The sequence below is a fragment of the Hypanus sabinus genome, chromosome 3, assembly GCF_030144855.1.
Source record: "Hypanus sabinus isolate sHypSab1 chromosome 3, sHypSab1.hap1, whole genome shotgun sequence".
Taxonomy (NCBI): Eukaryota; Metazoa; Chordata; class Chondrichthyes; order Myliobatiformes; family Dasyatidae; genus Hypanus; species Hypanus sabinus.
In genome coordinates this window covers 8205942-8218884 of record NC_082708.1, presented here as the reverse complement: position 1 = coordinate 8218884, position 12943 = coordinate 8205942, and the positions used below count along the sequence as shown (strand labels likewise).

The 12943-nt window shown below is 45.9% G+C and overlaps 1 protein-coding gene across 2 annotated transcripts in view; it reads left to right on the top strand.

Moving 5' to 3' along the window:
• LOC132391031 (kelch-like protein 24) overlaps positions 1-12943 on the top strand; it is a 68286-nt gene that overhangs the window by 41218 nt on the left and 14125 nt on the right. For both annotated transcript variants that reach the window (XM_059963671.1, XM_059963669.1), the window contains exons 2-4: positions 2916-3813; positions 7863-8047; positions 12783-12901. In XM_059963671.1, the coding sequence (XP_059819654.1) occupies positions 2942-3813; positions 7863-8047; positions 12783-12901 (1176 nt within the window). In that variant the 5' untranslated portion in view covers positions 2916-2941. The remainder of the gene's footprint in view (positions 1-2915; positions 3814-7862; positions 8048-12782; positions 12902-12943) is intronic.

The window sequence follows — 12943 nt, the reverse complement described above, 5'->3', positions numbered from 1 at the left end:
GGCATGAACATAGATTTCTTCAACTTCCGGTAATTTCTCCCCCCCCCCCCCACCCCATTCTTTCTTTTTCCATTCCCCATTCTGGCTACCCCTTCTCACCCTTTTTCCTCAACTGCCCTCTTGAACCTCTTCCCCTCCGTCCACCTTATTCTGGATTCTGCTCCCTTTCTTTCCAGACCTGATGAAGGGTCTCAACCCGAAACATCAACTGTTTATTCCTCTCCATAGATGCTGCCTGACCTGCTGAGTTCCTCCAGCACTTTGTGTGTGTGTTGGTCGAGTTTTCCAACGTTGTGAAGTATCACAGAACAGTGGTAGCAGATCATCCATAACACTGCTAATATATATATAGTAATTTATAAGTTAAACAAATATTTTTATAATGCAAAGAGAAAAAATATTGAGGTATTGTGCTTAAGTTCACTGTCCATTCAGAAAGTTGATGGCAGTGAGGAAGAAGCTGTTCCTGCGTATATGTGTGTCTTCAGGCTCCTGTACCTCCTCCCACACTCCAAAGACATATGGATTAAGGTTAGGAGATGTGGGCACACAACGTTGGTGGCATTTTTGCTGATTTGATTTGATGTGAATGATGCATTTCACCAGATGTTTCAGTGTGCATGTGACAAATAATGCAAATCTTTGTCCTTAATCTTTTGCACACAGCCCTCTGTTTTTCTTTCATCCATGTGCCTATCTAAGAGTTTCTTAAATCTCCCTGATATCTCTGCCTCTACCACCACCCCGGCAGTGCTTTCCACAAACCCACCACTCTGTGTTTTAAAATAAACTGACATGTGGAAGCCATAGAAAGGATGCAGAGGAGATTTACAAAGATGTTGCCTGGATTAGGGAGCATGCCTTATGAGAATAGGTTGAGTGAACTCAACCTTTTCTCCTTGGAGTGACGGAGGATGAGAGGTGACCTGATAGAGGTGTATAAGATGATGAGAGGCATTGATCATGTGGATAGTCAGAGGCTTTTTTCCAGGGCTGAAATGGTTGCCACAAGAGGACACAGGTTTAAGGTGCTTGGAAGTAGATACAGAGGAGATGTCAGGGGTAAGTTTTTTACTCAGAGAGTGGTGAGTGCGTGGAATGGGCTGCCGACAATGGTGGTGGAGGCGGATATGATAGGGGCTTTTAAGAGACTTTTGGATAGGTACATGGAGCTTAGGAAAACAGAGGGCTATGGGTAAGCCTAGTAATTTCTAAGGTAGGGACATGTTCGGCACAACTTTGTGGGCTGAAGGGCCTGTATTGTGCTGTAGGTTTTCTATGTTTCTATCACCCTCTATATCTTCTTCTAATTGCTTTAAAATTATGCTCTCTCATACTAACTGTTTTCACCCAGGGAAAAAAAATATCTACCTGCCCACTGTATGCTTCTTATCATCTTCTACACCTCTACAAGTCACCTCTCATCCTCCTTCACTACAAAGAGAATTGCCCTAGCTCACTGAACCTCTTTTCAAAAGACATCTCCTCCAGTCCAGGCTGTACTCCGGTTTCCTTTGAAAATATTTTATCTGCCTTAAAGTGGGCTCTGAACGTGCACCTGTACACATGGAGTAAGATGGCATAGTGCAAGAAAAGCTATTATTTATTATTAATAATAACTTATTATAGAGCATTTTCATACAGATGATGTGGTTCAAAGTGCTTCACAATAGGATAAGGTGCAAACATGAGAAAAAATCCAGTCGATACCTGCCTGGTGTTTAGCGACCTGCACATGGAGCATAGACCAAAGTACCCCTCTCATCCATGTAACTATTCAAACTTCTCTAATATTGCAATTGAATTCACAACCACCACTTCTGCTGGCACGTTGTTCCACACGTTCACCACCTGTTGAGTGGAAAAAGTTCCCCCTCAGGTTCCCCTTAAATATTTCACCTTTTGCCCTAAACCTTTGACCTCAGTTCTAGTCTCACCCAACCTGAAGGGTAAAAGCCTGCTTGCATTCACCCAATCTATGCCTCTCATAATTTTGTGTGCTTCTGAAAGATCGCTCGTCAATCTCTTTTAATAGTAATAACTTTATTTATAGAACAACACACACAAAATGCTGGTGGAACGCATCATCTATAGGGAGAAGCACTGTCGACGTTTCGGGCCGAGACCCCCATAACGACAACGTAGTTCAAAATGCTTTACAATGGATGAAATGCAAGCGTCAAAATAAAAGTCAAAAAGAAGTTTTTGTACAAAAAAGGATCAAGTGCTTTCCTGGCGTGTATGATGAATAAATTCTTCTCTGGTAACCAGTTGGGTACAGATATCGATTTTAAACGACGTTTCAATGACGAAACTCTGCCACCTTTATCAGGGATGATGCTAAAAGCAAAGTTAAATAAATGGGCTTTGAGCCGGTGTTTAAAAGCGTCACCCGAGTCTGCATCCCTCATAGTTTTAGGCATTAAGTTCCACAGTTCAGGAGTTTTAAAGGTCTTTAATCTTAAAGGGAAGTGGTTGACTTTAAGAAAGAAAGTGGAATTGTGCTGCATTTCTGCGAATGTTCTAGAAGGTGACAGGAATTTTAACACCATGAAACAGCGAGTTTGTTACCGTTCCATTCTCACTGCGAAACTCCCCTTTTACCTTAGTAGGGAGAGGGAAGCCTGTGGTATGTCGAACCACCGGGTTAACGAGTCGTCTTTGGAGTACAATTACTGCATGACTGTGCCTTTATTGCCCTCGATGGAGGGTGCGGGTGCTTTTTTTGCTGGTGGTGGGGGGGATAAGGTTGTCTTGCTGCTGCTTGTGCGTGGGGGGGGGGAGCGGAGGGGCTTTGAGGTTCCAACGATTAACTGTCATTCATTTTCGTGGATGTTTGCGAAGGGAAAGTATACTGTATACACTTCCCCGACACTGAATGCACCTATTGAGATACGACCCAATCTGTGTTTCAGGTGTCTGGCGATAAGGGTGTCCGGGGATGGGGTTTGGCTGCACCACGCGAGAAGATGGTTCTAAGGAATCGCAAATCGCCTGCGACGCCCTCAGCACAGACCACCGCCAGGAGACATGCCACGCCGAGGAGATCCTGAGAAATATGAATACCTTTTGCCAGCGCAGGCTCTTCACCGACGTCGTGCTTCGCGTCGGGAGGCGCGAGTTCCACTGCCACCGTGCCGTCCTCTCTGCCAACAGCATTTACTTCTGGACCATGTTCTGCATTGGCCTCAAGGAGAGCCGGCAGGGCGTCGTGGACATCAAAGGGGTCTCGGCGGACACCATGGAGTGCATGTTGGACTACATGTACGGCGGGAGCAAGAACATCCACGAGGATAACGTGCAGGGCCTGCTGGAGGCCGCCGATCTCTTCCAGATGTCGGGTCTCAGGGGCAGCTGTGAGAAGTTCTTGGAGGAACAACTGGACCCTTGCAACTGCCTGGGGATCCTGAGCTTCGCTAACAGCTTCTCCATCCCGGCCCTGTCGGAGAAGAGCAAGAAACTGCTCATGGAGAGCTTTGAGGAGGTGACGCAGCACGACGAGTTCCTGCAGGTGCCCAAGAGGGAGCTCCTCGACCACCTGTCCAGCGACCTCTTAGCCGTGGCCCAGGAGGAGACCGTCTTCGAGGCGGTCATGCGGTGGGTGCGGCACGATGTCGCCGGCAGGACGTCGGAGCTCAAAGAACTGCTGGAGTTGGTTCGAATCCCCCTCCTGGACCCCATATATTTTGTTGAGAAGGTGGAAAATGACGAGTTGATCTTGAACTCCAAGGAATGTTTCCCGCTGCTCCAAGAGGCTCGGAAGTACCACATCTTTGGCAGTGAGATAGCGACTCCCAGGACAAGGCCACGGAAGTAAGTAGTGCCCTTCTTGATAATTAAGTATCTAATAACAGGGCCCGAACACTCGAAGTCTTATGACTGAAACACACTTTATTTTAGCAACACACACACACTCACACTCACACTCACACTCACACACACAATGCTGGAGGAACTCAGCAGGCCAGGCAGCATCTATGGAAAGGAGTGGAGTCGACGTTTTGCGCCGAGACCCTTTAGCAGGACTGGAGAGAAAAAGAGATGAGGAGTCAGAGTTGGAAGGTTTGGGGAGGGCACTGAAGAGGTCCAGAGAAGGCAGAAGACCAGGGTGGGGTGTCCAAGAAGAGGAGGAGGGTTGAAGACGGGAGAAAGGGTCATCGGTGCGAAGAAGTAGGAACGGAGACGGAGGCAGCGGAAGAAGAGCTCAGCGACATGGCGGGTGTGGAGCTCACTGAGTTGTGGGGGACAAAGGGGAGGCCCCTGCCGAGGACAGAACCTTCTGTCTCAGAGAGGGGAAGGTCGGAGGGGATGGTGAAGACCCGGCATGGGTGAGAGCTGGGACCGGAGGGGGGGGGGGGGGGGGGGAAGGGGGCTGGTAGTGTCAGAGGCAGGCATCCCACCTCTCCCGAAAGTTCCGGGAGTCTCCCTGACACCCGCAAATTATATACAACATCCCGGAAATATTTTTTTGAGAGAGAGAGCGCACCATGGCAGAGTGTTCCAAGAGAAAAAAGAAAATATAAAACCGACTTCACCCCAGACTACACTAAAGTGTACTCCTGCCCAATAGGGGTCAAAAATAGTGACAGCGTTGCTCGCTGCACTGTTTGCAACAGTGACTTTTCTATTGCCCATGGAGTGTTAAAATGTAAAAGACATGTTGAGGTGAGTTTAACGGGTGTCACTCGTTCTTTAGCATATCTAACGTTATTTAAACTAGCTGGCTGGCTGCTATGGATCTACTCGATTGCAGACATCCCCCCCCCCCCAACCTCTCCCGTAAATTCGATGGTGCTACCTCCCTGTAGTGAGTTTTTGCAGGGGTGGGATCTCTGCAGAGGAGCGGGGAGAGTTCAGGGGTGGTGGGGTGAGAGGAAGATGGACTCTTCGAGGCCACAAGAGCTGGCGGTGGGACCTGAGAGAGACGGGATTGCAGAGTGGTGGTGGGGCAAGGGGAGACGGGGGTTCCAGCGGCAGCGTGTGAAGTCCCAGCCTGGAGGCGCTGTCAGTCAAGGCTGGAATCTGCGGCTGCAGGGGTCTGTGCCTGCTGGCATTGGAGACGACAGGTTCTGTGAACAGGCGATCTTCTGAATCTTGTAGGACATGAGAGAGTTGAAGAACCGCCGACTGAAAGCGTGGATCCAGCGGAGGCTAAAGTAGCGAATAGGTCCATTGCAGGCCCAAAGAGAATACTAGAGCCCCTGCATCCACACTGTTCTGCTCTGAACAGGAAACTGCTGTTTTTATACAGAATTTACTTATCAGTTACATATCTTGATCATTTGATAAACTGTACGTGTTTGCTTTCCTTACTTGCAAGATCAGTCGCCATTCACAATAGAGACATAATCAATCACAGCTTCAAGCTGACGATCGATGATATTTTGCTGTTACTAAAGCAATTCTTCCTTCTGCTGTTCTTCACATTCTTCCTGTATTCCTGTATTCTCATCTGTCTCCAGGACCCCCTTCTCTGTAAAGGGAAGTTGTGCTCTTCTAGGCTGATTACACATTGCCTCAATCATTCTCACCTTGGCAGGACAGGCAGCATCTATGGAAAGTCAACGTTTCAGGTCTGACTCAGTCCTGATGGAGGGTCTCAGCCTGGAAACGACGACTGTACTTTTTGCATAGAAGCTGCCTGGCCTGCTGAGTTTCTCCAGCATGTTGTGTGTGTGTTGCTCCGGATTTCCAGCATCTGCAGACTTTCCCTTGCTTGCCATTCTTATTTGTCGATCTGAAGCAAGATCGGCCCCACTTCAAAGGTCTCCTCTGTTTGGTTTTGACTACACATCACCAGTCATTCTTGCCTAGATGTTGTCCTTAACCCTTGCCTTACTGCAACTTGCACAGTAGGAACTACATTTAGAACAGAGTGTGCTGGCAATAAGGTCATAGAACAAAATTGAATGGAAACGGGACCCTCAGCCATGATGACCAAGATGACCATCTAACTTTGGGTTGGCATCTAGCATAACGGTTAGCGTAATACTTCCACAGTGCCGGCACCCTGGATTCAATTCTACTGCTGTTTATAAGGAGTTTGCACATTTTCCTTGTGACCTTGTGGGTTTCTCCGGGTGTCCCACTTTCCTCCCACTTTCCAGAGACATACAGGGCAGTAAGTTACTTGGTTACATGGCTGTACAGTAACTGGGCAGTGAGGGCTCGTTGGGCCGGAAAGGTCTGTTACTCTGCTGTATCCGTTCCCCACTTTGGCCTCTTAACTCTTCTCACTTGCCTTTGACCTGCTTCTGCTGCCCCTTTCTCCCGTGGTCCACTCTCCTTGCCTGTCAGATTCCTCCTTCTTGAGCCCTTTACCTTTTCTACCTATCACCTCCTAGCTTCTTACCTAATCTCCCCCTCCCTTACACACCAGGCTTCACCTATCAGTTTCCAGCTTGTACTCCTTCCGCTTTCTATTCTGGTGTGTTCCCCTTTCCTTTATCGGCCTGAAACATCGACTGTTTGTTCACTTCCCTCAATACTGCCTGACCTGCTGAGTTCCTCCAGCATTTTGAGTGTGTGTTGCTCTGGATTTCCAGCATTTGTAGGATCTCTCGTGTTTATAAATGGAACCCATTTCTCCGCATCTCTCTAAACCAGGGGTTTCCAAGCTGGGGTCCACAGACCCTTTGCTCAATGCTATTGATCTGTGGCATGAGAAAGGTTGGGAGCCCCTGCTTTAACCCTTTCCTATCCAAGTGTCTTCTCATTGTTTTTATTATTCTCACCCCAACCACTTTCTCAGGCAGCTCGTTCAATGTACTGATCATCCTCTGTGTGGAAGAAGTTTCCCCTCAGCTCCCTTTAAAAAAATTTTCTACTCTCACCTTAAACCTGTACCCTCTAGTTTTTGATTCTCTTTCTGTGGAGATAAAAATTGAGTGTATTCAGCCTATTGATGATCCTCCTGATTTTATACACCTCTTTAAAGGCAGCTTCTATTTCCCTACACCCCAAAGAATAAAGTCCCAGCATGTCCAACTTCTCCCTATAGTTCAGTCCATGACGTTTGGTAACATCCTCATAAATCTCAGGATAGATGTAATATCGTCTTTGTCATCGTGTGCCTTATTCTATGACGTGGGCGATCATGACTTGTCCGTGATTGTTCTTGGCAATTTTTTCTTCTGAAGTAGTTTGCCATTGCCTTCTTCTGGGCAGGTCTTTACAAGATGGGTGACCCCAGCCATTATCAATACTCTTCAGAGATTGTCTGCCTGGTGTCAGTGGTCGCATAACCAGGACTTGTGATCTGCACCGGCTGCTCATACCACCATCCACCACCTGCTCCCGTGGCTTCACGTGACCCTGATCGGGGGCTAAGCAGGTGCTGCTCCTTGCCCAAGGGTGACCTGCAGGCTAGGGGAGGGAAGAGGTGCCTTATACCTCCACCCCACAACACAAATAGGTGTAACGTGTAATTTCAAACAAGATGTGAGGAGCAAGTAATGTTAACACGGTGTGGTGGATGTCTGGAATGCACTGCCTGGGGTGGTGTTAGAGGCAGAAACATTCAAGTCTTTTAAGAGATTTTAGATAGACACATAAATGTGAGGAAAATGGAAGGATACGGACATTGTGTGGGCAGAAGGGATTAGTTTAGTTGGCCATTTGATTACTAATTTGACTGGTTAGGCACAACATTGTGGGCTGAAGGGCCTGTTCCTGTGCTGTACCTGTCTATGTTCTACGTCTGTGAATTCACACTTGACTGACTGCCCTCGGAAGTACCTGTGATCGTTGGGAGCACAAAGCTGTGCATCTGTTTGATCACCATGTCGACAAGGAGCAACAGCAGAGGCGCTCCACCCTCCCGTCACCAGGCCTAATCCCAACTGCTTGCTCCTTTGCCCCAGGTTCGCAAACGTGGCGGAGGTGATCGTTGTGGTGGGTGGCTGCGACAAGAAGGGTTGGGCGTCACTGCCGTACACCGAACGGTTCGTCCCCAGCACTGGCGAGTGGACCCAGCTCGCCAAGATACCGGACTATACCAAGTCAGAGTTTGCTGTCTGCATTCTGAAGAATGACATCTTCCTGTCAGGTTAGTCTGGCCTGCAAGTCACCGTGTATGCACAAACCCTCAAGTATGCTATCAGTCTCCAAAATAATATCTACTCAGTGACCCCTTTATTAGGTACACCTGCTCATTAATGAAATATCTAATCAGTCAGTCACATGTATAAGTTATCTAAGGTATTTACATTTATTGTGTTTTATTATCATTATATTGTTCTTTATCTTGTGTGTTTTGCTTGTTCCACATTGTATTCAGAGTAACAATTATTTCATTCTCCTCTACCCTTGTGTACTGAAAGTGGTATGAAAGGGTCTCGAATCTTAAGTGACGCAGGAACTCAATGCATAAAAGCATGCAGACACGGACAAGAGGTTCAGTTGTTCAGACCAAACATCAGAATGGGGAAGAAATGTGATCTAAGTGACTTTGACAGTGGGTGGACAGATGAGATGGTTTGAGCGTCTCAGAAACTGCTGATCTCCTGGGATTTTCATGCACAACAATCCCTGGAGCTTACAGAGAATGGTGTGGGGAAGAAAAATCCAGCAAGTGGCAGTTCTGTGGGCAGAAATCTCTTTTTAATGAGGAGAATGGCAAGACTGGATCAAGCTGACAGGGAAGTGACAGTAACTCAAATACCCACCTGTTATAGTACTTGTGTGCAACAGAGCATCTCTGAACTCACAACATATTGAACCTTGAAGTGGATGGGCTACAGAGTCAGAATCAGGTTTAATATCACCAGCACATGTGAAATTTGCTTTCTTTGCAGCAGCAGTACAATGAAATACATGATAATATAGAAAAAACTGAATTACAGTAAATAGATAAAATAAATAGTGCAAAAACTAAACTTTTCCAAAAAAGTAGTGAGGTGGTGTTCATGGGTTTAATGTCCATTTAGAAGTCAGATGGTCGAGGGGGAAGAAGCTGTTCCTGAATCACTGAGTGTGTGCCTTCAGTGTGTACCTCCTCCCTGGAGGTAACTATTAGAAGAGGGCATATCTTGGGTGGTGAAGGTCCTTAATGATGGACACCACCTACCGAGGCACCGCTCCTTAAAGCTGTTTGGGATATTACAGAGGCTGGTACCCATGATGGAGCTGACGAATTTTACAAGTTTCTACAAATTCAGTTTTGTGCCGTTAACCCCCACCACCCCACCTCCATACCAGACAGCAATGCAGCCAGTCAGAATGTTCTCCACAGTACAACTGTAGAAGTTTTTGAGTGCTTTAGATGACAAACCAAATCTCAAACTCCTAATGAAATGTGCGTCCTGTCTCGTCTTATTTATAGTCGCATTAATATGTTGCAACCAGGTTAAGTCCTTGGAGATACTGACACCCAGAAGCTTGAAGTTGCTCCCTCTCTCCACTTCTGATCCCTCATCTCGTCCTCTTAGAAGCAGAAGGCTTACCCTTACAGTGGCAGAAGACCACGAGTATACACTCATTGGCCACAGGAGGCAGCTGATAACGTAGCCCCTGAGTGTGTGTCTTGGAGCATGCCTATATGAATATATTACTGCGTAATGGTGAGGCCTCTGCCGGTCCGGGTCGACAATCCGGCCAACAATTACTGCTTACACACATGTACGTGTGAGTCTTGCGCTGTGTTGATATGTAAATGTTTCGAGGGGACGATGGTGTTGAATTCTCTGAGGGTCGTCACCTTGTCTCGGTGGAGAGGCGTGAGCTCCTGAGATGCAGAGAGTGATACTGCCTGGAGCTTAGCTCCTGCCAGGGCCACCCACGGCGGTAGATCACGGGGGAGTTCCCAGACAATGAAAACCTCAACAGTGGAGCTGGTGGAAGATGATAACACATCACAATGACAGTGAAAGTGGAGGAAGGCTGTAGCAGTGAAGAAAATAAGTAATAGGAGCAGGAGTAGGCCATCCAGCCCATCGAGCCTGCCCCACCATTCAATAAGATCATGGCTGAACTGTCCATAAACTCAGCTCCATCTACCTGCCTTTTCCCTATAACCCTTAATTCTCTTACTATGTAAAAATCTATCCAACTGTTTCTTAAATATATTTAGTGAGGAAGCCTCAACTGCCTCCCTGGGCAGAGACCACTCTCTGGAAAAAAAATGGTTCTCCTCATCTTGGCCCTAAATCTTCTCCCCTGAATCTTGAGGCAATGTCCCCATTAGTCTTGCACTCCATGCCACTGGTCCCTGACCCTGATCTGTCAAGGGCCATGAGGTGGCTGGCTGTGCACCAGCCTCCTCACATTAAACAAAGTCATACCAGGCATTGTCCACTGAGGGAATCCACCCTGACATCCTGATTATGTGCATTTGTCACAGTTGCGTTGAGACATGCAGTGAAATGCGTTGTTTGCATCAAATCAAATCAGCGAGGTTGTGCTGGGGTCTACCTACAGGTGTCACCACACTTCCAGTGCCAACATAACGTGTCCACAACTCCCTAACTTTAAATCGTTTGCCTTTGGATCGGGAGCACCCAAAGGAAATCAACATGGTCACTGGGAGGATGTACAAACTCCATACAGAGGGTGGGAGTTAAACTACGATCTTACAGCTGGTGCTGGAGAGTAAACAGTCAATATTCTGGGTCAACATCCTTCATCGGGATTGGTGAAAGAGCTCAGCCTGAAACATGGACTGTTTACTCCCCGCCATAGATGCTGCTTGGCTTATTGATTTCCTCCAGCATGTTTGTGTATTTGACTCAAGATCCCCAGCATTGCAGAATTGCTTGTATCTTTTATTTCTGACATTTGTTGTTTTGTGGCAACAGTACAGTAAATACTGTAAATTTCAATAGTAAAAGTAAATGCCTGCTTCATGAATATGCATGTGTGAAAGTTAATCTTATTCTGTGTCTATAAACATGTTAATGTATTGGAACATGCACATGGGAATGTGTTTTGGCATGTATCTGCATATACAAAAGAGGGGGGAAAACTGCAAAAGTTGGAAACCTTAAATAAAAACAGACAACTGGAAACACAGCAGGAGCAAAAAGTAGCTGTCCCAACACAGACTCCTGTGACACTCCACCTGCAGCCAACTAGAAAAGGATCCCTTTATTCCCACTCTTTGCCTCCTGCCTATCAGCCAATTGTCTATCCATGTTAGTACCTTTCCAGTAGCACCATGGGCTTTTATCATGTTTAGCAGCCTCATGTGCAGCACCTTGTCAAAGACCTACTGAAAATCCAAGTGAAGAACATCCACGGACTCTCTTTTGTCTATCTTGCTTGTTATTTCCTCAGAGAATTCCAACACGTTTGGCAGGCAAGATTTCCCCTTTTAGAAAACCGTGCTGAATTTCACCTATTTGATCATGTGCTTCCGAGTACTTCAAAATTTCATCCTTAATAATGGATTCCAACATCTCCCCAACCACTAAAGTGCTAACTGGCATATAATTTCCTTTCTCCTGCCTCCCTTGTTTCTTAAAGAATGGAGTGACATTTGCAATTTTCCAGTCTTCAGGAACCATTCCAGAATCTAGTGATTCTGGAAAGATCATTACTAATGCCTCCACAATCTCTTTAGCCACCGCTTTCAGAACCCTGGGGTGTAGTCCATCTGATCTAGGTGACTTATCTACTTTCAGACCTTTCAACTTTCCAAGCAGCTTCTTCTTAGTAAAAGCAACCATAGTCACTTCTGCCTATTGTTTCTGGCATAGTGCTAGTGTTATCCACAGTGAAGATTGATGCAAAATACTTATTAAGTTCATCTGCCATTTCTTTGCCTCCCATTACTGCCTCTCCAGTGTTATTTTCTAGCAGTGAAATATCTACTCTTGCCTCTCTTTTAACTCTGTACAAATGAAAACTCATTTGGTATATATTTTTTTGCACTCTTGGCAGGTTTACATTCATCTTTTCTCTCCTTATGGCGTTTTAGTTGCCTTCTGTGGGGTTTTAAAAGTTTCTGAGTCCCCTCAACATCCCAATAATTTTTGCTACATTATCAGCCATGATTGTGTCATCCTGCCTTTAGAATACTTTGTCATCCTTGATGTATCGATCCTACACCTTCCTAATTGCCCCAGGAACTCCAGCATTTGCTGTTCTGCCATCATCCCTGCTAGTGCCCGCTTCCAATCAACTTCGGCTAGCTTCTCTCTCATATCTCTGTAATTCCCTTTACTGCACTGCAATACCGATACATCTGACTTTATCTACTTTTTCTCAAATTACAGGGTGACTTTCATCATATTATAATCGCGGCCTCCTAAACATACCTTAAGCTCCCCAATCAATTCTGGTTCATTACACAACATCCAATCCAGAATTGCCTTTCCCTAGAGAGTTAAATGATAAGCTTCTCTAAAAAGCCATCTCGAAGGCATTCTACAAAATCTCTCCTGGGATCCAGCACCAACATAGTTTTTTCCCAATCTATCTGCATATTGAAATCCCCCATGACTATCATACCATTGCCCTTTTTAAAAAGTATCTTTTCTATCTTGCATTGTAATTTGTATCCCACATCAAAACATGCAATAAAACACAGCAACATTCACCAATTATATAGTATAAAATAAGTTAGAAGTTCAAGTATGGATATAGAATAAAATATGCACAGATGCATAAAAACCAGCATGTATTTACAATGTAAACAGCATTATAAAAAGTGGTTTAAAGTTTTTAAGGTGAAGTGAAGGAGGTAATAGTTAGAGAGGGCTGGGGTGAGAACTAGAATGGTTAATCAGATTAACTGCCAACAAACCATTTGCAATTCCAACATAGTTTTTTTTTGGAATATTCAGGTGGACATTTGTACAGCAAGGACGTGTGGATGTATAATTCCCTCCTCAATGTCTGGCTGAGAGTGGCACCTCTGAATAAAGGAAGATATAGGCATAAGATGGTAGCCTTACACGGCAAGGTAGGACTCTTCAACTTGCATGGTATTGGCGTAACTGGTGGC